This window comes from Arabidopsis lyrata, assembly GCF_000004255.2.
Source record: "Arabidopsis lyrata subsp. lyrata unplaced genomic scaffold ARALYscaffold_4, whole genome shotgun sequence".
NCBI lineage: Eukaryota > Viridiplantae > Streptophyta > Magnoliopsida > Brassicales > Brassicaceae > Arabidopsis > Arabidopsis lyrata.
Genome location: NW_003302552.1, coordinates 17383888 through 17407891, shown reverse-complemented (window position 1 = coordinate 17407891; position 24004 = coordinate 17383888). Strand labels below are relative to the sequence as shown.

General features: G+C 35.9%; 6 protein-coding genes and 1 non-coding gene across 7 annotated transcripts; 3 read left to right on the top strand and 4 right to left on the bottom strand.

The window, feature by feature from the left end:
- Nucleotides 1-4142: 4142 nt before the first annotated feature.
- On the top strand, nucleotides 4143-6992 carry LOC9317522 (sulfite exporter TauE/SafE family protein 4). Its single transcript, XM_002881410.2, has 10 exons — nucleotides 4143-4592; nucleotides 4811-4970; nucleotides 5050-5312; nucleotides 5391-5439; nucleotides 5521-5576; nucleotides 5653-5739; nucleotides 5827-5877; nucleotides 5966-6205; nucleotides 6301-6394; nucleotides 6485-6992. Exons 1-10 carry the CDS (start codon nucleotides 4425-4427, stop codon nucleotides 6706-6708), a joined length of 1392 nt encoding a protein of 463 aa, XP_002881456.1. The 5' UTR covers nucleotides 4143-4424; the 3' UTR covers nucleotides 6709-6992.
- Nucleotides 6993-7508: 516 nt separating this feature from the next.
- Nucleotides 7509-9043, top strand: LOC9315687 (60S ribosomal protein L24-1). The gene is made up of 5 exons (XM_021028413.1): nucleotides 7509-7714; nucleotides 8100-8175; nucleotides 8279-8380; nucleotides 8471-8619; nucleotides 8712-9043. Exons 1-5 carry the CDS (start codon nucleotides 7704-7706, stop codon nucleotides 8866-8868), a joined length of 495 nt encoding a protein of 164 aa, XP_020884072.1. The 5' UTR covers nucleotides 7509-7703; the 3' UTR covers nucleotides 8869-9043.
- Nucleotides 9044-9145: 102 nt separating this feature from the next.
- On the bottom strand, nucleotides 9146-10136 carry LOC9315686 (homeobox-leucine zipper protein ATHB-22). Its single transcript, XM_002879573.2, has 3 exons — nucleotides 9952-10136; nucleotides 9483-9859; nucleotides 9146-9397 (listed from the first exon to the last, which is right to left on the bottom strand). The coding sequence occupies exons 1-3, from the start codon at nucleotides 10034-10036 to the stop codon at nucleotides 9320-9322; spliced, it is 540 nt and encodes a 179-aa protein (XP_002879619.1). The 5' UTR covers nucleotides 10037-10136; the 3' UTR covers nucleotides 9146-9319.
- Nucleotides 10137-12626: 2490 nt separating this feature from the next.
- LOC9317521 (F-box protein PP2-A15) lies at nucleotides 12627-14475 on the bottom strand. Its single transcript, XM_002879572.2, has 3 exons — nucleotides 13934-14475; nucleotides 13661-13779; nucleotides 12627-13258 (listed from the first exon to the last, which is right to left on the bottom strand). The coding sequence occupies exons 1-3, from the start codon at nucleotides 14243-14245 to the stop codon at nucleotides 12787-12789; spliced, it is 903 nt and encodes a 300-aa protein (XP_002879618.1). The 5' UTR covers nucleotides 14246-14475; the 3' UTR covers nucleotides 12627-12786.
- A 126-nt stretch (nucleotides 14476-14601) lies between these two features.
- TRNAR-UCU lies at nucleotides 14602-14674 on the bottom strand. Its single transcript has one exon. It is a non-coding gene; the product is annotated as a tRNA-Arg (tRNA).
- A 1913-nt stretch (nucleotides 14675-16587) lies between these two features.
- LOC9315685 (proline transporter 3) lies at nucleotides 16588-18916 on the top strand. The gene is made up of 7 exons (XM_021029974.1): nucleotides 16588-16872; nucleotides 17048-17272; nucleotides 17348-17442; nucleotides 17528-17717; nucleotides 17811-17935; nucleotides 18151-18366; nucleotides 18457-18916. Exons 1-7 carry the CDS (start codon nucleotides 16791-16793, stop codon nucleotides 18832-18834), a joined length of 1311 nt encoding a protein of 436 aa, XP_020885633.1. The 5' UTR covers nucleotides 16588-16790; the 3' UTR covers nucleotides 18835-18916.
- A 212-nt stretch (nucleotides 18917-19128) lies between these two features.
- Nucleotides 19129-23051, bottom strand: LOC9315684 (pyruvate kinase 1, cytosolic). The gene is made up of 16 exons (XM_002879571.2): nucleotides 22832-23051; nucleotides 22554-22650; nucleotides 22373-22470; nucleotides 22119-22274; nucleotides 21948-22025; nucleotides 21705-21836; nucleotides 21521-21601; nucleotides 21319-21390; nucleotides 21122-21211; nucleotides 20833-20977; nucleotides 20621-20709; nucleotides 20406-20501; nucleotides 20224-20291; nucleotides 20038-20137; nucleotides 19634-19693; nucleotides 19129-19530 (listed from the first exon to the last, which is right to left on the bottom strand). The coding sequence occupies exons 1-16, from the start codon at nucleotides 22898-22900 to the stop codon at nucleotides 19378-19380; spliced, it is 1584 nt and encodes a 527-aa protein (XP_002879617.1). The 5' UTR covers nucleotides 22901-23051; the 3' UTR covers nucleotides 19129-19377.
- Between the last annotated feature and the right edge of the window lie 953 nt (nucleotides 23052-24004).

The window sequence follows — 24004 nt, the reverse complement described above, 5'->3', positions numbered from 1 at the left end:
GCAAGCTGAGTAGTCGTTGTGACATGCAGCGTCTTCAATAAACCTTGTTCAATGCGATCTCTGGTAATGTGGCAATCGTTTTCAATGTGCTTCGTTCTTTCATGAAAAACAGAGTTGTTAGCTATATGTATAGCAGCTGTTGAGTCACAAAACATAGGCACTGGTTTTGTACGATGAATCTGGAATTCTGCAACCAATTTATCCAACCAAGCAATCTCCTTACTCGCCATGGCCATTGCTCTGTATTCCGATTCAGCTGAAGAAGCAGAGGCCATGTCCTGTTTCTTTGACTTCCAGGAAACGAGAGAATCACCCAGAAACATACAGTAACCAGAAGTGGACCTCCTAGAATCAATACAAGAACCCCAGTCTGCATCAGTGTATGCTATTAAACATAAATCTGACTTAAATGAATAGAATAATCCCAAACCAGCAGTTCCTTTGAGGTAATGAACCACTTTGTAGGCTGCATTAAGATGAGACTTCTTAGGAGATGAAGAGAATTGACATAGCTTATTCACAGCATATGTAATATCAGACATAGTGATGGTAAGGTACATCAACTTGCCAACCAAACGCCTGTAAACTTCTGGATTCTCCAACTCAGGTTCATTGTTGTGTTGCGTCAACTTAATGCTAGGTTCCATTGGTATTGAAGACGGTCTACAGCCTAACAAACCAGTTTCTTCTAAGAGTTCCAATGTGTACTTCCTCTGACACACTGAAATACCTTCCTCAGATCTAGCAATTTCCAAGCCTAAGAAATACTTCAAAGGACCTAAATCCCTGAGCTTAAAAGCTTGTGCCAAATCTTTCTTTAACTGATCTATAACTTCTTCATTATTCCCAGCAATAACAATATCATCTACATACACTAAAAGTGCAGTGAAGACATTACCAGTTTTGCGAGTGAAGAGTGTATGATCCGCTTGAGACTTCTTGAACCCAAGGTTCATCAAAGTTGTGCTAAACTTCAGGTACCACTGTCGGGACGCATGTTTTAATCCATACAAGGATTTTTCCAGTTTAAGCACAGCATTGTCAGGTAAACAGCCTCTCTTTCTTGGTGAATATCCTGGAGGTAGACTCATGTAAATCTCCTCTTCTAAATCCCCATTCAAGAAAGCATTTGAAATGTCTAGTTGATGAAGACTCCAATTCCTTGCAGCTGAAACAGAAAGTAAGACTTTCACTGTTGTCATTTTTTGCCACTGGTGAAAAAGTGTCTCCATAGTCTAAACCTTCCTTTTGTGTGTATCCTTTAGCCACTAAACGAGCTTTGAACCGTTCTAAGCTGCCATCTGCATTAAGCTTAACCTTGAAGACCCATTTGCATCCAATGGGCTTCTTTCCATCAGGTAAACTGCAGACAGTCCATGTATTTGTTTCTTCTAAAGCATCAATCTCTATTTCCATTGCATCTAACCATTCTTTTATTTTCTTGGCTTGAGCATAGGTCACTGGTTCTGGATACTTGTTAACAGCGCAAATATAAGCTGTAAACTCCTTTGATAACTGAGCATAGTTAATATATGCTGAAATAGGATACCTGACATCTTTTGTTAAGTCGGGTACTGCATTGCAATGATAATCCTGAAGATATCCTGGTGGTCGGCTTTCTCTTTTTGAAGCTGTTGTGGTAGGGATAGAATCTGTTGAAATCTCATCATCATTTGAAACTGCATCAGGTACTAATACTGAATCATCAGAACCGGATTCACCAATATTAAAAGCATCAGTCACTTCCTTTGTGTTAGCAAAAGGGAAGACTGTTTCAAAAAACACAACATGTCGAGAGATGTGAATCGTATTTGTCTCCATATCCAACAACTTATAGCCTTTATATCCCGCAGGATAACCCAAGAAAACGCATGCCTTGGCTCTTGGTTCGAATTTGTGTCTTTGGTGAGGACTAGTCGATTGATAACATAAACAGCCAAAGACTTTGAGTTGTGTATAATCAGGTACCTTGGAGTGAAGCAATGCAAAGGGAGTTTTCTGTGAAAGCAGAGGAGAAGGCAAACGATTGATCAAGAAGACTGCAGACAATATGCAATCACCCCAGAATTCCAGTGGGATAGAAGACTGAAACATGAGTGCTCTTGCCACATTCAAAATGTGTTGATTCTTCCTCTCTACTACAGAGTTTTGTTGAGGTGTTTCTGGACAAGAATGATAAGAAACAATGCCTTTTTCCTTGAAAAGCTTCTCAAACTTCAATTCAAGAGCATTGTCTGATCTCACTGCTTTTACACAAGTCTGAAACTGAGTTATAACCATTTGAATGAATTCTGGAAAAATAGTTAAGACTTCATTCTTTGTCTTCATCAGAAAAACCCAAGTGGCACGACTGTAATCATCAACAATCGTCAGAAAATATCTGTAACCTTCGACAGTAGGAGTGGCAAAAGGTCCCCAAGTATCAATGTGGACAAGATCAAAGATATGAGAAGACATATTGTTCTTGGATGGAAAAGATAAGTGTTTCTGTTTAGCTTCCTGACAAATTGAGCAATGAACAATCTCATCTTTATTCCTTTTATTTATTCCAAGAACATTATGTAATACATCAATCCTTTCATATGATGGATGTCCTAAGCGACTATGCCATAAGGCACTATCAACAACAACTGAAACTTGAGGAGAGTCATTCATACTATTCAAACTAGTACATTCAGCAGAACTAGTATCAAGAACATATAGGCCTCCAATCTCTTTAATAAAACGATTGAAACTTGATGTATTTTGTTTTCACGAATACAGATGATTTCGGAAATTTAGAAAAACGATTTTGGTTGATCACCCCATCAAAGATTCCTGAGCTGGTTACAAAGATTTAATAAGTACTACTTTGCTTAAATTTCCATAGAAAGAAAAGCTAAGGGGTTGTGAAATTTGTGTGGTGGGGTTTAGTAAAATTTGTATGGTCTGGAGGATCTATATACGTCTCTAGTGACGGTGATATTTCTTTTATAAAATTGACATATATACAAAGTTTTTTTGGAACCATAAAATTATTTTGTTGTCGTCTGGTCCACTGGTGACCCCTATTTTAACTCTACAAAGGACGCGACAAGAACTCTACAAAGGATACGTCGAATCCAGAGGTGGAACCACTCTCCTAAAGGCTTTCATCAAAGTATATATACGAAATTTAAAGAACATGAAATACAAATTGTCTTTCTCCAATATAATCATTTGCAGTTTCAACGTATATGATACGACAATTATATGGCTTACACAGCCTACACGTACGCATCTATATACGTTGCTGATTAAGATGGTTTGGCAATTGACCTAGTTCAAAACCCTAATAGTTTATTATATTTAATTGTTTTGTGATCTTGCTATGGTATTTTGTAAAGTTCGCACATTAATAATCACTATGACATAACTCATAGTTAGTAGAACTTAATTACATTTATTTGTGGTTGGTATAATGACTAATGAGCACTAGATGTTATGCTTCTCGCTAGAGCTTCTTTTTATTTTTGGCGGCTGCTAGAGATTTTTTCAAACTATTTTTTTTAATTGATACCATAAAATAGACAATTATCTACTTTTTATGGATTAGTATTTAGATTAAGAGATGCTTATGGCCTTATTGTCAGAAAAATATAAAATTAAGTGACATTATGAAATATTAATCGAGTTTTCCCTTAGAATTTTCTTTTGTTGAAAAATATTGACGTAACTGTTTTTGTAATCGCTAGTCATGATTGGATTCAAATTTTCGATTATACAAAAAAAAAATACAAATGTGAACTTCTTGTTTCCGTAACTTGACATTAGTCAATAAATTGACATTTTAAACTCTTGATGTATAAACAAATACAAAATCCTGAAGAAATATACTCCACTATTCAGATAAGGCTATCCTAGCTAATATTTAAGGAAAATATTATTCTTACCTTAAAGAAAATAATTTATTCCATCTCTTTTGGTTTAAAGAAAAGAATTTTATTCTATCTTAATTGATTGTTTGTCCTTATTCATAATATTTTCTTGACATAAAAAGCAAAAAATCATAAGATTTTTTTATTTAACTTTTGAACGTATTTCCTTTTATTTCAGTGTTTGCATTTTACTTATGGAATGGATTAGAACAAGGTCAGATTACAGCCTTAAAATTTTAAATAAGAATCAAAAACAAAATTTCCAACCTCAATATAAAATAAAATGCCACGTGTAAACTTATGATAATAGATAGTATCGTAATAGAATACGCCAAAGAACAGTTGATAAAATCCCTCCCTCTCTAATCTATCTATCTCCGTCGTCACCTCTCCGACTCTGCTTTTTATAAAACGTTTCTCTCTGCTTCACCACCAGAGAAGAAACATCCAAAAAATCACATTTTTCTTCATTTTTTATCGGCGTTTTAAGAAAACAAAGCTTCCCCAATTAGGGTCTTATATAGAAGAATGGGATTGTGGAATGGAAAAGGCACCGGAGGATTTATCCTCTACCTTCTCGCGGGTTTCTCCGTCGCCGTCTTCTCTGTTTCTTACGTCGGAGACACAACAAACCCTAATCATCATCATCATCTCTCTTCCTCCTCTCCTCTCTCTGCCACCGAAAAAATTTGGCCGGTAAATTTAAAAAGATTCTTCCTTTCTTCTGAATATGCCATCGTCATTAACTTGAGTCATTTTCATTTAGTCGTTGATTGATGTTATAATATATTTTGTTTACGTAACAACGTTAATAAAAAAGCCACCTTTAACCCAAAAGCTTGGAAGAATCTTTGAAAAAGTGGAATTTTGACTTTTTTTATTTTTGTTTCTTTTGTATGAAATTGTGTAAGTAGGATTTGAAGTTTAGCTGGAAACTTGTGTTGGCTACAGTGATAGCGTTTCTAGGATCAGCTTGTGGGACTGTTGGTGGTGTTGGAGGCGGTGGAATATTCGTTCCTATGCTCACTCTCATTCTCGGGTTTGATACAAAATCCGCAGCAGCAATATCAAAATGTAATGAATCGATCAATCATTATATAGTTCTTTCATGAGAGAATTGCTTGAGTTAATTAGTATGTTGTTGGTGGTGAAGGTATGATAATGGGAGCATCAGCATCATCAGTTTGGTACAATGTAAGAGTTCGTCATCCGACAAAAGAAGTACCAATCTTAGACTATGATCTTGCTCTTCTTTTTCAACCAATGCTTCTTCTCGGTATCACTGTTGGTGTTTCTCTCAGTGTTGTTTTCCCTTACTGGCTCATCACTGTCCTCATCATCATTCTTTTCGTTGGTACTTCTTCGAGATCTTTCTTTAAAGGCATTGAGATGTGGAAGGAAGAGACATTGTTAAAGGTTAGTTTTTATTTTCCATCAATGTTGTGGCTTTTATGTTGTGATACTGAATGTTTTATGTGGCTTTTTCTTAAACAGAACGAAATGGCGCAGCAACGAGCTAATATGGTTAACTCCCGCGGAGAACGTGTGTAAAGCTTCATACTTTTGATTCCTTTAGTCATGTTTCTTGATCTTAAACTCACCATTTGTTGATTCTGTTGTTCAGTTTTAATCGACACAGAGTATGAGCCGCTTTACCCGAGAGAAGAGAAATCAGAGCTGGTAAGTGTATGCAAGATGATATTTTTTAACTTATTGCATAAAGATTCAAAACCCGGGTTTCTTTGTTTACTTACAGGAAATAATACGCTCTAACCTCAAATGGAAACGGCTTCTTGTTCTGGTAACTGTGTGGTTGGCTTTCTTGCTCATCCAAATTATCAAGGCAAGTAATCTTCTTCTTCTTCTTCTAAGAATTCTCAATAATCTTTGATGTTGAGCTCTCATCAATCTAACTCTCGGGTTTATACAGAATGAAATAAAGGTCTGCAGCACAATATATTGGATACTATTCATCTTACAGGTAAAACAAATCTATGTCCGAGATAATCTTTGATTGTGTTTTGTGCACTCGCTAAATCAAGTCATTTGAAACCATTTTCCATTTGTAGTTCCCAGTTGCTTTAGCGGTGTTTGGATTTGAAGCAATAAAATTGTATACAGAGAACAAAAAGAGGCTAAGCAGTGGAAACACTGAATGTATCTGTGAAGCTACGATCAAGTGGACTCCTCTGAGTCTAATCTTCTGTGGTCTCTGTGGTGTCATTGGAGGCATCGTAGGTGGTCTCCTCGGATCCGGTGGTGGATTTGTTCTCGGCCCTTTGCTTCTTGAGATTGGAGTCATCCCACAGGTACACGCACTATCTTATCAATAGATGATTTTAAAATCCAGAATCAATCATCTTGTTTCTTTAATCTTTAATCTTTATCTATGATTAAAACACAGGTTGCTAGCGCAACAGCTACCTTTGTGATGATGTTTTCTTCGTCTTTATCCGTAGTCGAGTTCTATCTCCTCAAGAGATTCCCAATCCCATACGGTAAGATTTCTTAAAACACATAACACAATAAACATTTTAAAGTAGCAAAATAAAAAGGAAACTGATCATTGATCTGTGTTTCATTGACAGCAATGTATTTGATTTCGGTATCGATTCTTGCCGGTTTTTGGGGACAATCCTTTATAAGAAAACTTGTGGCCATCCTGAAAAGAGCTTCGATCATCGTTTTCGTTCTCTCAGGAGTCATTTGTGCCAGTGCTCTCACAATGGGAGTAATAGGGATAGAGAAGAGCATAAAGATGATACATAACCATGAATTCATGGGATTCTTGGGATTCTGCAGCAGTCAATGAATCTTCAATCTATCTGAGCTAAAGATTCAAGTGTTTTATTTTGATATATTGGACAATTTCGGTTGTCCAACATCATTATTGTGAGAAGTTATAAAATCCAGATTGTTTACTTGCAGTCCAAGTCAGTTGTGCTCTGTTTTTGGTCAATACATAGTTGACCATCTTCAGAAATAGAGTTTGTCTAAATTGTTGTCATTTTTATTTTTTGTATTCAACGTTGTATTATTGCATCTTTGGATGCTTGCAAGACGAACAATAAAATTTAAAATTGGAGTCTTATTCTATTCACATGACATGGAGGAGGGCAATAAAATTTGGACTTTGTTAAGATTGTTGAACAACAAAGGCAACTTGAAACAGTTGACTAAGAAAAAGACATTTTCAGAAAAATCTTAACCACAACATTGTCTTCCACTTGTACACGGCAACCTTTTTTTTAAGAGTACAGCCACAAATAATTTGAGTGATTAAATTTTCTAACAAAAGTTTTGTCAACCACATGATAAATAGAGTTGCAATGGACTGATTCGGATCATCTTGGTCCATATAACATTTAACCCTTAATGATATAACATTTTTATTTGGAATTTATGTATAGTTTTGTGATATTGTTCGTGGTTAAACGTCTAATTCAAAACAAAAGAAAATGATGGATGATCTTACCAAAAAAAAAAAGAAAATGATGGATGTGACTTGTAAGATATCAGGTCCAAGCCAGACAATATATACAGTATTTGGTCCTTATAAACGTCAGATTACTAAACTATTCTTTTTCTTTATTGGAGTGGAGGCCATCAAGTCTTTGTTTAATGGGTTTAACCATACTTAAAACCTTCTTTAATGGGCTTAAACATTTAATTTGGGCTGAAAGGCCCATTATATTTCTCGAAACCTAGGGCTCAGGCGAAATTCATCTGCCTTAAATAGGATTCGTTAAACTAAAGAATAGATTTTTTAGGGTTTCGAGTGAAAAGAGTAACAAGCGCGGCGGAGCCATGGTTCTCAAGTAAGCAATCTCTTCTCTATCTCTCTTCTTCATGCTTCTCAGTTCATAAGCGTACATTATTGCTAATGATCCATGTGAATATTGCTACTGTTGAAGATGCCAATTTGCTAAAATGACCTTCTTTTCGTTAATATCTGTTTATTTTCTGATCAAAAATGTTGGCGATTTGAGATTTTTTGGTACGAGATACAGTTTCTGTTCGGCAATAACTAGATCGTGTTGCTCCCATTTACTTTGCTGTAACATTTTGTTTGTAATCCTGTACATTGAACTAGTTATGTTTGGTCTCTTTTTGAAATCTGTGTGATTCGTTAATTGTTTGTCTCATTCCAGAATGAGTTGGTTTTCGATTAACTCTAAGCTCTTGACAATGTTTGTATTGTAGGACTGAGCTTTGCCGATTCAGTGGTCAGAAGATTTACCCTGGTAGGGGGATCAGATTTATCCGATCCGACTCTCAGGTACTTATTTTGTTCAATATGTGCTCTGCTTATTAAGAGTCTGTTGTTGCTATACTATGTCTCTTGTATTGATTTTATCAACTTTGGTTTCATGATTCATTAGGTGTTTTTGTTTGCCAACTCCAAATGTAAGAGGTATTTCCACAACAAGTTGAAGCCATCTAAGCTTACATGGACTGCTATGTACCGAAAGCAGCACAAAAAGGTGTTAACTCTTTTCTTGTTTGCTTCTTGTTGTCTAGATTTACTACTATTGAATTCTGGTTGTGACCCTCTGTTTTCTGATTTCTTCCAGGACGCAGCACAAGAGGCTGTCAAGAGAAGGAGACGTGCTACCAAGAAGCCTTACTCAAGGTCGATTGTCGGTGCTACTTTGGAGGTTATTCAGAAGAAGCGTGCAGAGAAGCCTGAAGTTCGTGATGCAGCCAGAGAAGCTGCACTACGGTTAATCTCTTTTCACAATGACAGTCTCTATATACACCATCTTTTTTAACCTGAAATGTGATTGACTCAATACTAAATTGATGATTATGCAGTGAGATAAAGGAGAGAATCAAGAAGACCAAGGACGAGAAGAAGGCTAAGAAGGTTGAGTATGCTTCCAAGCAACAGAAGTCACAAGTGAAGGGAAATATCCCCAAGAGTGCTGCACCCAAGGCTGCTAAGATGGGCGGTGGTGGAGGCAGACGTTGAATGGAGCTATAGAGTAGCCCACTCTTCTCTCTTCACTTATCTTTCTTTCTTGTTTTGACATTTGTTTTGTCGCCAATTTTTTTAGTTTTGCACCAGATCTAGTATATTGTACTTGAGGTTTATCTGCAGTTTATGAAAACTTTTTGTTTGGTTATCAATTACCTTGTGTTTTTTACTCGTGATATCCAAAAACTGCAAATAGAATTTGTAACTTGGCTTGGTCTGAGCTAAAGTGAGCTTTGGATAAGCATTAACGAGTCTAAACATGGCTTTAGAGTTCTTCAATCACAATGTATTATTCATTAACCTAGAGAACCCTTTTACATGAAAATTACTTAAACCATACTTCATACCAAAAAAAAAACAGAACCACTCAAAGAAATTGTAACTTGTCTAGGACTAAGACTACAAATTTGAGCCATTTTGGAGATCTAATTGAATTGCTATTGCCTCAGCTGCAGGTTTTTTCCCAGGTTTGCTTCTTCTTGCTTGAACCATTCTCCCTTATCATCGATTTCAGTTGTGTTAGCTGTTGAAACAAAGTGAAAGCAACTCAAGAAAATACACTCAAAAGCTAATTTATTTAGTATGGATCAGTGAGGTAATATAATTACCTCTTCTTGTAGCAATTCCTTTTCTCTAGAGACAACATCAAACTCTTGCCTTAGTGATTCATAGAGATGCTCGAGCTGTTTGTTCTTCCACCTGGCTTTCCTGTTTTGGAACCAAACCGCAATCTGTCTCGGCTGCAGCCCGATTTCTTTGGACAGCTTCATCTTCCTGTCCGGATTAAGCTTTATCTCTTCTTGGAAACTTGTCTCGAGGAACTTTAGTTGCTCGCTCGTCATCTTCTTCTTTCTCTTCTCTTTTCCATTAAAACTGTTGCTTTCTTCTCCATAGCCACTCTCTACCATTGCTAGAGGGAAATGAAGCATATCTTGTTGTGCACTCACCATAGTACCTGACGAGAGACATCTGTTGTCTTGGTTTCCTACAAATTTAATACAAGAAGAGATGCATATGTTAAGCATATAATTAACTTAGCTCCATTAAAACCAAGTACTAAGGATGCATATATGTTACCTGAAAAATGGTCAAAGTTATAGAAAGGAGAGATGAAGTTGGAAGAAGAAGCGCCATCGATGAAGGAGCTGCTCCAATATTCCATCTTCTCTTCTTCTTTTTTACCTCTTTTGTCTATCTCTGCTTACAACAATCACTTTCAAGAGACTATTTTTTAGCCAAACAAAGAAATGAACAACTTTGGGATTATCTTTTTATGCATGTGCATTGTATATATAAGTAAATATGGTTGAAAACGCTACGGCTTCTGTTTTTAACTTCGGGTAACTAATTGGGTCACTATCAGGTAAAGAGAAATACATATGTGTAATTGAATGGTTTCATTACTCTGACCGGTAACAAATAGTCTGAACGATAATGGTAGAACTAGCGGTGTTGAACAAATAGATTATACAAATAAAAATGTTTATATGGAGCTAGTACTTGGTGTTATGGAGCTACAGAATAGTTCATATATCTTGTAACTTTAATAGTTTAATTCTATCTCACTTCCAATGTGTAATTCTAATACATGGTAATTGTTTTCAGATCAATTTCGAATTGAATCCACTCTAAAAACGGCAACAAACCATACTTGGACCAGGACCACCATAATCATAATCGTATAGCTCATAGTAACTTAAAAATCGATTGCTCTAGTCTTTAGCACATGACATAGATTTTTTAAAAAGAAGTCATTATAGATCATTTTTTCTAAATTTGTCAACCATTAGTAAACTATAATGAAGTTGAAATGAAGAGCTTGTGAATGAATACAAACGGTAAATTTTGTAATATGTATATAAAAGATTATATACGTGATCAATAACTAAGTGCTTCGTATTAATTAGTGAGCGGAGAAAGGAACAGTAAGAGTAAGATATAGAGGTGAAAAAGAAAAGAGAGAATGGTCCAGATTCTACATTTGTACAAATGTCTATCACTTTCTCTACCTTAATCAACCACCAATCTGACATATATCAATTCAAACTTCTACTCTCAATCTATAATATAGCCTCCAATTTTTTCATCTCTTTGTATGTATGTATTTGCAAAGTCCCCACAATCTTTATTTAACACTGTGGAGCTGCAGGGTGCTACTCCAACAGATAGATCAGAAGGGTCCAATTCTGATCCTGACAAAATTTGAGAGCACACAGTGCACTAGTGAAAATAGTATTATCATATCGATCTACGAGTTTTTTTTGTATTGATCCGGCGATAAAGTATAGTTAGAAATTGAATGATGCAACGTATTTTGAAGATATGTTAAATGCTTATATGGTTGGATAAATCTGAAGTTTCTAGCACTAGTTATGTCTCTCTAAATCACATTCTACGGTAAATACATTGATTGTGACTGATATAAGTATATTTTGTTCCATTTCCAAAGCACGTTACAACTTCACTAACCAATTTTTCCATGAGGTTTTAAGATGTGATTTTTTTTTTTGTTTTCTGTATCAAGTCATTGGATTGATCAAAAATAAAAGCTTTCTTTAAGAAAATAACCTTAACCTATGATCTAAATAGTTCAAAAACTGACTTTTTAAAATCCTTGTATATATACATATATCGTATCTAAATCATTATTAATATTATATAAGCATGTGGTATTTGAAAGTAGTTATTTTGCCAAAGGATTTTGGTTAAAATCAAACAAACCAAATATTTATATAGTAGATTATAATCATAAACTAATTTAGTTTAACTTTTAGTTTGGCTCAGTTCACATATCTTCATGAAAGTGAACAAAAATCCTACCAACGCTATCAAAATAAGAGTAATTAGTTTAAGGCTTTTTTAGAAAATAATTATAAAATCGGATCCAAGGTATTTTTGAGCATCAATGTTGGAAAGGATCAATAATTAGAATGTAACTAGGATAGAAGTTACTTACAAACACTCAAACAGAATAGTTTTGACCATCAAAACTAGCATGATGGATAATCTAAGATACCAAAGAGATCTACTTATTATCTGATAGTTCTAAGCTAAATCAAGAAGCATTTCTTTTGGAAGCTGAGGTATAAAGCCTGTAAAAATCTATTGAATTCAACACTTTGGGATCGAGATACTTAATTATTATTGTCACAATCCAATGCATTGCGAGAGTGGAAGTAATAAATTGAGTGAGTAAATAGTAGTAAAAGAGCTATAATGATAATCTAAACGAGGACCATGTAGTATAAAGTTACAGAGAAATAAAGCTCAAGAGAGCGTGTTGTGTCATTACTAAATGTTTTCGTATAAAGAAGAAGCTCATTACAATTATTTCCTTCTTTTAGAGTAACATAGGTCTAAATTCCATGTTAGTTAAAAACCAAAACCAACGGTTAATGTTTTCAGTATAAACGTACTTGCTAAATAGAGAGCATGGGCTAGTATAAGAATTGTTTTTTCTCAGAAAAATTTGACGATTACATTTTTCTTTGACATTTACTTGGCACTGCCAAATGCCAACCAGTGGAAGGCAGAAGTCACAGAACCTGGCTTTCCATTTGCCATTATTACTTTTCTGGTAATTTAAGTCGAAACTGTCACGTGTCTCCCCATCGTGAAAACAAAACCAACACTCAAATAGGAAATAGACTTTGGAATAACAAATTAAACTTACACGTTTTAACAATTACCCTAACATTAAATGGTCCCTTTTAAAGAATGGTCCTTACGATTGAACAATACCCTTTTCTTCAAGTTAGAATTGTCAAAGCCTATCTATTTTCAATAGTAATCACAACGTGTACCCACTTACATGTTCATGTTGAATCCGATTTGGTGATATGAAATGGTACAACTTTTTTAACAATACTATGAGATAGCAGCTAAAAATGTACAATTCCTTCTGTCTAACTATTATTTCACAGTAGCTTTCCTTTTCTTGCGTTGCTTCACATCGATTGGGATGATGAAGACAGAATCCACACATATCCCGCCTTTCGAATGTGTGCAATCAATCTGTTTCATCGACCATCGGACTTCGGTTGATGGTTCTGAGCAACTCACAACAAATTCTCCAACCTTATACTCTCTCCAGAACTCTCCTCCTCCTTTTTGTTCCATACCCATTTCCTCACCGCCTTTCTCAGCCAAGTAATATTCACATGACGCCTCTTGCCCATCTGAAGTTGAGAGTGAAAACCGCACAGGCTTTAACTCCCAACCATGTGTGTGTTCGAAATGGCAAACTCGTCTTCCCAACCTTTTCGAGAATCTTCCAAGGTGTATTCTGAATGATAGACAGTATATACCAGGAGGAAGATTGAATCTCACCATTCCATCTACTTCAAACCACCAAATCTGCTGTAAGTAGGCTACAACATGGAACCTGACATTTTTAACATCTGTATAAGTAGACCACCATTTTTATGATTTTCAGTCTTAACATAAAAGCTGCAACAGTGTATTCAACTTTCAAATGAAATTCATATTCTCTAGAAACTTGATTTTCATTTGCCTAATCATTCTGCATGTCTTGATAAACCGTCATCACAATAACCATTATTCAAAACCTAAAAGCTGAGACACCTGAACACATAGACACAGACTACACATACATGCAACTTTCAATCATTATTTGATCTTGCCATTGTTCTAAAAGATTCACAAACCTGGCAATTAAACTGAGAACCAAAGATGACAAACCAAGTATTGCAATGCTCTTGATCATCTACTTCCTTGTATGTTTAAAACTTTGATATCTACTTGCTGAATCTATTAAAAACTGTACCTTGATTCTTCTGTTGCAATCCAATTCCAATACCTACGATCTTCGATTCCAGTTATCGCCATTCCTCTTGCCGAAATCGCCATACAAACCCGTCCTGTCGATCTATCAATCCACACTTCCTGCAACAATTTATGTCCATATCATCAACACAAGACATTGTTACCAGAGAAAACCCTAATTCCTAATTCCAATCCACCAACATAAAACACTCACACAAAAGAAAAACCCTAATTCCCAATTCCATTCCAGCAAAGCAAGGAATTTTGAACAAACCTTGTGACCATCGTCGAAACGGATAGGACGAGAGAGTAATGCGAATATATCCTTCTTAGAGAGACTCTGATACATCTCCGGCGGTAATAGATGAAGCAAATCCTTGTAATTACATGGAAGCTTCTTCTCCCAAACAGAATCTGACGAAGCCGCGCCGCGAAATGCTCGATTCAAGCGAGCTAGATTGCAAATCTCCGGCGGAGTCAGGTGAAGAATCACGTAAGCTACGCAGCTCTCCGGTATATCTCCGAGACTCGGTCCGGTTGCTAGACCGTTAGTGTCACCGTTGAGGTTCGAGAAGGACGACCCCATGATAACTCGGGAGTTAATTGACTACACGCGGAGAAGAGAGAAGTGGTGACGCTCGAGAGCCATAGCAATGGATCTATCTGATATCTCCGATCTCTCTGATGGATTTTCGGTGACGAGAAAGTGAAAGTATTACGTCGGAAAACGAAGATCAACGCCTGACTGACACGTGACAATCGCCGACCAAGTGTAGGCTGTGACTGTGTAGGGAGGGCATTGTCACGTGTAGATGACAAACCGACCAAAGTCTTTTAAATTATATGAAAGCTAAAACATAAATTATAAAATTTGAAGTATAAATGGGCCGACCAACTGTCAAAAAATTGGGCCGACAAGTTGTTGTTGGAGAAAAGAATTGACACGCCCGGTGGGACTCGAACCCACAATCGTTTGATTAGAAGTCAAACGCCTTATCCATTAGGCCACGGGCGCTTTTGTTTCCTTCATTCTTAACTTTATATATAACTTAAATGTTTTCTTTCATGCTTAACTTTATATATCTATACTAGTATTTTTGCAATACTTTGAGGTGACGGGTGGGTAAAAATGCTTCTGGGTTAATCGGATATCCGACCCGTTTTTTAAAATCCTTCACAAAAAATTTGTTGGGTCGGGTTATATTTAAACCACCAACTCATACACCGGATATTCCATATTTAATAATTTACATAAAGATTTGATTAAGATTTAAAATTATGATTCTCCTATCATCTTTGTTTAATTTGTTTTTAACTGTTTTGAATCATCATATAATACATAAAGTAAAAAAAAATCAATTTTTTTCTACATATACTATGATTCGAAATTTTAAAAACGGACATATATTATCTAATTAACGAAAATGTGTGTTCAACGTTCTACATCGATTAAAATATTTAGACAATGATTCAGAATCATATCATAAATAAGATCAACATTAATAAAATAAATGAGTTTTTTTGGCCGGACGGGTTTGGCGGGACGGGTTTTTAAATCAACAATAATAAAAAGATTAAAATATCATTAATCCGCCGCTTCAATACGGATTAAATCCTTTTTTTTAATACCACCAATATTAGACATATTAAATCAGTCTCATTTAGAAAAGATTGTATAAAACCAAAAATTGTTCCGTAGTATAATGTTACTTAATAACAATATTTATAAAATTTTAAATATCATTAACATGCCGCTTTAATACATATTAATTCTTCAGTTTATTAAAATATAAATGTCTTAGAGAATGATATGATTTGTAAACTTTTATATATAATAAATAATCATTAATTTTAAAATAAAAACAAATCACGGGACGGGTTAAGAAATTACAGAACGAGTTATATTTAGGAAAAGATTTATATAGCGGACGAATTTGAATCAATATTTATATACCGCTTTAATACGGATTAAATCTTCAGTTTATTAATAATTGTCTCGTGGACTCGTGGTATACCGTTACTTAATAACAATTGTAAACTATAATATAAATAAATATGTTATAAGAAAATACAATTTACAAAAAAATTTTATACTAACTTTAAAATTAATTTTACAATTTACACCGCAGGTTAAAATCTAGTAACTTATTCAAATGCTTCGATGGATGTGTTAAACTTTAATTTTTTAAGGGGGAAAACAAAAAATCTATACAGTTAGAACAAACTCATTACAAGGTTATAATCATCTCACATAAAGCACATAATAAATCCTAAGGAGTAAAAAGTAATCTCTTAGAAAAAGATTAACATACAATTTCTATAAATAAGACAGGCAAATCATGTGTATAACGGAACATAACCTTAAAGAATGCATGGTGAGGACAAAGTTTTGATTTAATTTCTTACAAGATCAAAAATTGTTGCAACTCTTCATTAGATATATCTCCATTTTTTTCACTAGATCTCTAACTCTAGCTTTCAATTTCAAGATGTCACATTTGAAAATAATGGTTTTTAAGTATTCAACCAAAAATGGGTAGGACATAAATGTGCTGTTATTGATATTGGTCCCGGTCACACCCTTTTTAAATAACCAAACAATACAAAGTCAAAACTCTAAGAGAATTTAGTACACTCAAACTTTTGGACTATTTATTGTCTTTCGTGTCACGTTACATATTTTCGTATCTAGTCTTATTCTGCCTAACAACAAGACGGCAGAAATGTCCAAAAAATCTGTAAGGATCAAGCTGCGTACAATCATTTCCCATATCTCCAACACTTCAACGGTCTAAAGACACATTTCAGTGTCTCTCCAAATTCACAGCCACATATTTCAGATTTTTGTGTGTTTTGGATTGTTTTGTGATAAGTCTAACACAAATTCCAAAGAAAATTTCTCCTCTCTCCATTCACCACATGTATATTGTGCTTGTTTCGTAATTCGTATATATTGAAAGAACTTGATTTCAACAACTTCTCATTTCTAAAACCTTTTAAAAATCTCTCTACCACTTCTAATTGGACTTGATTTCCCACCCACCATAGACTCTTCTTTTCCATTGTTAGCGACCATCTATTATAAAGGGAAAGGCTCTTAGCTGCAGAGACACAATAACCATTTGGTGATCATGAGCGCTAAGAATCGCATAAACAATGTCGGAGAAGATGTTGATATCGAAATCCCTGACACTGCTCATCAGATAAGCAGCGGTTTGTCATTTGTTTTCCCTCTGTTTTTTTTTGTTATATTAATTTTACGGCTTAAGATGTGTCAATTTTTTTATTTTAACTAACGTTGGATAAGTGCCCAATTTCAGTTTCTTTAAAACTATTTTTTCTTTAAACTATGAAAAGCATTTACAAGTATGTTTCGTGGAATGTACAGATTCATGGTTTCAGGCAGCGTTCGTTCTGACAACCAGTATAAACAGCGCATACGTGTTGGGATATTCAGGAACAGTCATGGTTCCTTTAGGATGGATTGGTGGTGTGGTTGGTCTTATTCTTGCTACTGCAATATCACTCTATGCAAACACTCTTGTAGCCAAGCTTCATGAGTTTGGTGGCAAAAGGCACATTCGTTATAGAGACCTCGCGGGATTCATTTACGGTAAACCAGCTCTCTTTGCTTTATCTTTCTTTATCTTCTATGTTACTTCCATTGAAATGGATATCTCTTTTTCAGGTAGAAAGGCTTATTGTCTTACATGGGTGTTGCAATATGTCAATCTTTTCATGATCAATTGTGGTTTCATCATACTAGCTGGTTCCGCCTTAAAGGTACGTAGTAATCATTGTTCTCTCTTGATTCTTGATTCCTTGAGCCAGAGTTAGTTATTTTTGGGGTGTGTTCTGTTTTCTGCAGGCTGTTTATGTGGTTTTTAGGGATGATCATGTCATGAAGTTACCTCATTTTATAGCCATTGCGGGTCTGATTTGTGCGGTTTTTGCGATTGGGATTCCTCATTTATCGGCTCTTGGGATCTGGCTTGCGGTTTCGACCATCCTCAGCCTCATCTATATCGTTGTGGCAATCGTGTTATCCGTTAAAGATGGTATAACTTAAATGATGATCATCTTCAGCCATTACTTATGGATTTTATAGCTACTGATAAGTCAGATCCTTCCTTCTAATTTTGCTTTTGTAGGAGTTAAAGCACCTTCAAGAGATTACGAGATACAAGGATCATCACTAAGCAAACTTTTTACCATCACTGGAGCAGCCGCAACACTAGTTTTTGTATTCAACACAGGGATGCTTCCAGAAATTCAGGTGATTTTTTCTAGATTTCAGCTTCATATTTTAGGCTTCTTTTTTTAAAAAAACGTTTAAGCTATATTTTAGGCTTCAAATATTGTTTGCTTTTACGTTTAGTGTGCATTTTGTTCAAATAAACCTCATCCTAAACAAATTTTTTTATCTTACTTTTAATGTTAACTATCTTCAAATCCTTCTTATTGACACTGCTTTTTCCGCAATGATGATAGGCAACAGTAAGGCAACCGGTTGTAAAAAACATGATGAAGGCTCTATACTTTCAATTCACGGTGGGTGTTTTACCGATGTACGCGGTTGTATTCATCGGATATTGGGCTTACGGATCCTCAACCTCGGCTTATCTACTAAACAACGTTAATGGCCCAGTTTGGGTCAAAGCCCTTGCTAACATCTCCGCTATCCTTCAATCCGTTATCTCTCTGCACGTAAGTTTCTCTTTAAGAAAACAACTTAACCAAAAACCATCTCAACTCAAACTATTTGTGAGTCAATCCGTGCTTACTCAATTTTTGTAGATTTTTGCAAGTCCAACATATGAGTATATGGACACAAAGTTTGGGATCAAAGGAAACCCATTGGCGTTAAAGAACTTGTTGTTTAGGATCATGGCAAGAGGCGGGTACATAGCGGTTAGTACGCTTCTCTCAGCACTCTTACCATTCCTTGGGGACTTCATGAGCCTCACTGGTGCAGTGAGCACATTCCCTCTCACATTCATTCTAGCCAACCACATGTACTATAAGGCTAAGAACAATAAGCTCAATCCTTTGCAAAAGCTATGGCATTGGCTCAACGTTGTCTTCTTCAGTTTGATGTCTGTTGCTGCCGCCATTGCAGCTCTTAGGCTCATCGCCCTTGACTCCAAGAACTTCCACGTTTTTGCAGATTTGTAATTCTATATATAGTCATTGTATTGGTTGGATTTCTTATCAATAAAACTAATTTTTAATAAGATAATCGACGTAATGCTTGTTATTTTTAATGGTTTGGAAGAAAAAATAAAGGCAAAGAAAAAAATTGTATTCCCTTGAAATCATTTATCGTAAACTTTTAACCTTTAAAGACACAGATTTCAGAATTTGATTGAGCAAGCAAAGCTAGCCACTGCAACTCTTAGAGAAAAGATTGTAGATAATTCGGAGGTTTGGGTCCTTCAATGTTGCTAAAAGATGAATATAGAACTATAGTTACTAGAGAATGTATATATTATGCATAGAGTGGGAAGTGGTTTATATCTTAACTTGGAAACATCAATCTCCTAAATACAAAATCAAAAGTCCAGGAGATATTTTCACTCCCGTAGTATCTAGCATATCGCCAGCAAAACAAGAATCGCAAGTATCTTTCTTGGAAGGCACCAAGAGTTTTAGTGAAGGAAAGAAAATTGATTAGTAACAGAAAAAAAAAAAAGACGGACAAGACTCACTCTGCTTCTTCTAATCCTCTAGCTCGATGATTTTGACCACGGACGCATCACCCACTTTCTGACAGACCACAACTCTGTCATGTGACTTGATCACTCCGGCTTGCTTCCCATGGTCTAGAGCCACTTTCAGAACCGACTCATTTGTTGCACTTGTTGATTCCGCCTGAACAAAGGATTCACAATACATTAGAGACAATTGCAACCATAACATTAAATTTGCAAGAATCTTTTTGCAATTAATCAAATTCTTTGCAATAGAGACTTACAGGGTGACGAGGGTCAGCAAGCATGGGGAAAAGACCTCTGACAATAAGTGACTGCCTTGCCTGGGGCAACAATAGACACATACACGATGTTAAGGGTGAGCAATAATCAAAATAAAGTCCATATAGGTAATTTAGATATGATAATAGTTTTTCTTGTGGAGCTTCTCAGATCTAGAATTTTACAAGCAGGTGATATTATTCCAAAGGGTAACTGTTTTTTTTAATCTTCGATTATACAGAACATTTAAGAGTTGGTATTCCTTTCAATCATGTGGACAATGATAAATAGGATATGCAGTCATAAGCAATTAACAACCGTAATCATTGAATCTTGAAAATCAGCATGTGGCATAAGAAAATTCCCAACTCGTTTTACAAATTAAAACAATCAGAATGAAGTGTACCTCAAAGGCCCCGCTAAAGCTCCACTTCAGCTGATTTGTTGTAAGCCGGGGAATGACAACAGAGAGAACGGGCATAGTTGGACGGTATTTGGCAATCAATCTTCAAGAGATGGACGAAACATTCAGTAGACAGCTAAAGAAAATTTAAATGAAGGAACAGTTTAAGTTGGAAGGAATGGTATGAACCTCGCTGCTCTGCCAGACGAGGTGAAGCATATAATTACGGATGCTTTAACCTTAATTGCTGCTCGTACCTGATATCAAGCAGAAGTTAAGCCTTTCAGTTAGAAATAAAGATGGAAATTATCAATTTGTAAGGCAGTTTGTCAGCTTATAAGTTATGTAGGTAGCGCAGAAGAGAGGCTTACAGCAGAAGAAGCAATAGATTCCAAGTGAGTCATTGGTTCTCCAACATACTTGACAGTCTTCTTGAAGAACAAATCTTGGTTGAAAACTTTCTCTGCCTATAAACAAGTAATAAATGTGTAAGAAAAAATCAGATGACAAACCATGGCAAAGATGATTGAGATGCTAAGAAGGCATTGGAAATAATAATACTTTAGAACCGTAAGATAAAGCCTACCTCACAACAGATTCTACCAACAGTTGATATGGTCTCAACAGGGTACAATCCACGAAGAGTCTCAGCACCAAGAAGAATTGCATCACTTCCTGCAGGAAGCGAAAGGAAAGAAACCCTCTTCAAGTTATGACCAAAACTATGATCCAGAAATACGTATTCCCTCCGATAGAATATAAGCAGTACAAAATACATATTTCAGAAACTAAACATACCATCTAAAACAGCATTAGCAACATCAGTTGCCTCTGCACGAGTTGGCCGGAGATTGTCTGTCATACTGTCTACAACACGAGTGAGAACGGCTGGCTTTCCAGCCATGTTACACTTGTAAAGAGCAGCCTTTTGGAACAAAAACACCTGGAAAGTTTTACAGTCAACTTAGCACTTCGCTCCAGAATATCATTAATAATCTAATAAGACACACACCAATCTGACTAGAAAGTGCATAGGGCAGTAGGGCATTGGACCCAAACATATTGATTTGACTGACCAACATCATACCTTTTCCGGAGGTAGATCAATACCCAAATTCCCACGAGAAAGAATAATGCCATCTGCTTCTTGTAGAATATCGTCGAAGTGGGTCAGTCCCTAAAATCAAAAATACACATATGTAAATATAAACACTAAACAGTACCATCACCATTCCAATGAAAGAAAAGTCGCATGTAAAGACAAAATAAATTCATTTCACTTACCTCTTCATTCTCAATCTTCGCAAATATTTGTGTTTGAGAGAGGTCACCCAAACTGTTAAGCAACTCACGGGCCTGAGTTGTGGCATAAAAAGTGATCATTCAAGCGTATCAGAAGAAGCTCGGAATTAGTAGTGACTAAACAAAGGGAGTCATAATACTTCAAAGGATGTTTAGAAAAAACATTATGAAAAAGAATGTGGACCTGGCGAACATCTTCTGCATGTCGGCAATAAGATAATGAGAGAAAATCGATCTTATTCTGAACTCCCCATGTACTTATAACCTAGAAGAGAACCAAAACAGGAAAAAAATAGTTATAAGCTAGAATATTACTAGAGACAGAGTAAAGCGGTCACTGAGATATGTAAATTATAAGTAACACTGACCTCCTTATCCTTCTGAGTGAGGGTTGGCATATCAATGTGAACTTGAGAGACGTGCAATGTGAACAACGGACCAGCCAGAGTAGCAGCATTCCTTGAAATACAAATGACATCATCTCCTTTAACTTCTTCAACCTGAAGGTTTGTTTAAATGGTTAGTCTTCTCACAACAAAAACATCTACAAGTCTAAATTTAAATTCCAGAGAATAACGTAGAGTGGTTCCATAAGCAAAATTATTTTATACCTCAAGCCAAACTGAAGTTGTTTCACTACCAGTGAAGAGGTATTGTCCAACAAAGATAGTGTCTCCTTGCTTAACTGCCTGAAGAAATCAAACAATAAAGCCATCAAACCCCTATAAAAAAACAATTATCATCTTCTCCAAAAAACTAAACGGTAAGGGTTTCATATAAACCTTCGCTAGCCCATCAAAATTAATGGGAAAGACTTCAGAGGAAGCTTCTTGATCTTGACTCGGAGTCAAAGTTACAAGGCCATCAGCTTTAAGAGAAATAGCTTTCTCAGTCTTGTTAATAACTTGTAACTCAGGTCCCACAGTGTCCAGCATAACCTGTAAAATCCATAAACAACAATCTTAATTCATGAGATTAAGCATTACCAAATAAGATCTAGCAGAACAAAACCAGAGAAAAGATAAAACAAACATACAGCACAAAGCTTCTTAGTGCTCTTCACGGCTATCTTCAAATTCTCCAGCGTCTCCTGGTGATACTCTGCATCACACCAAGAGAAATCGAATCGAGCCACTGCAAAAAGAACGACACATCAATAACTAGTGAGAGTGCCCCAAGCAAAATTACGTCTCAAACAGTGAAGTAATCGCTATTACCGGACATTCCAGCTTTGAGACAACCAGAAATCACCTCGACGGATCGAGATTTCGGACCTAGAGTCCCAACAATCTTAGTCAAAGCCGGGAAAAAACTCTGCGAAATAGCATCAAAGCGGATCAAAAACCTCGACAAACGAAACAAATCTCTTACTGCTTCAATGAATGAAATAACACAACAGATCCAAACGTAATCGAAAATCAACAACGAACTAAGGAGAATCAAACCATCACAGGACAACACACACAGCGAGAGAAAGGAGAAATAAATAGCTCACTGATTTGGAAGGTTCAAGGATAGAAGTCATCCTGATCGGTTCCTCGAGAAGGAGATGACTCGAATGCATAGCTGCCGATCGGAATTGGGAGATCTCAGGCTTCGTTGCGCGACGGTGACGGGAGAAAGACGGAGAGGAATGTTGGAGTGGAGAAGAGGCGGAGAAAAGTGTGCGTGATTGGGTATTTGATACGCTTGACCGGCGAATATGCCTCCAACTACGACGCAGTTTTCGTTTAAATAGCACACAATAGAATGGAAATGTTGAAAAACAAGCCATCGACTTTAGTTTCTCTATTTTACACCCCCCAAATGGCCAAATGTTCAGTATCTAATGCAAACTATATCTCCCACTGTTTTATAATACACTGATTTTTTAATGATACAGTATTTGTAATTTTTAGAATAGTTCACTGATAAAGGTATTCAAAACTTTTGAAGTAATATCATAAATTAGTTTCTTTGTAAAGTCAATAATATAAGAAAGTTAGTAATATATTCTAAAAAATCATCTATGGATTTTAAATGATTTTGGATACCGAATGAATTATCATAACTGAAACAACAGGGATCAAAGTAGCAAAAACTATAACTAGAAGGACTGGATATATATTAAGTAATTTTAATGAACATCTAGAAACGGGATCTACAAATGTCAATGAGCACAACGACGGTCCCAGATCGTACACGTGGCAGAAAGGGGTGCGATTAAGGCACATGAAAAGCGACGTAGCTGATTTAGACTTTTAGTATTTCCCCAAGTTAATTTCGTGGGGAAGGGGTCAAATTGGCCTCACGCGCCGAGGAATGATGATTTTTCTTCAATAAGGGGTAGTATCTCAGTTACGCACTAATAAATACCATTAAACTTGCCCTTATGGCTTAATGAAAACTAAATACTCCATTTTTATGTATTTCTCTTATGTTACAGATTGAAACTTTATGGTTTAACACTTCAAACTATCAGAAAACTCACAATATTAAATCTCTTATCAATTAAAAAAGAAGTTGTTTAGACAAGATTTGCTTCTAGAAATGAAAAAGGGATACATCGTATTTATTGGCTAATCATGTGCTTGACCATTCGTTAATTTACTTAATCTGCCAATCATAATCCATGGGCTCAAAAGGTACGCGAAAGGTCAAATCCAAAGGGCTGACTCTTTAGTCTTTA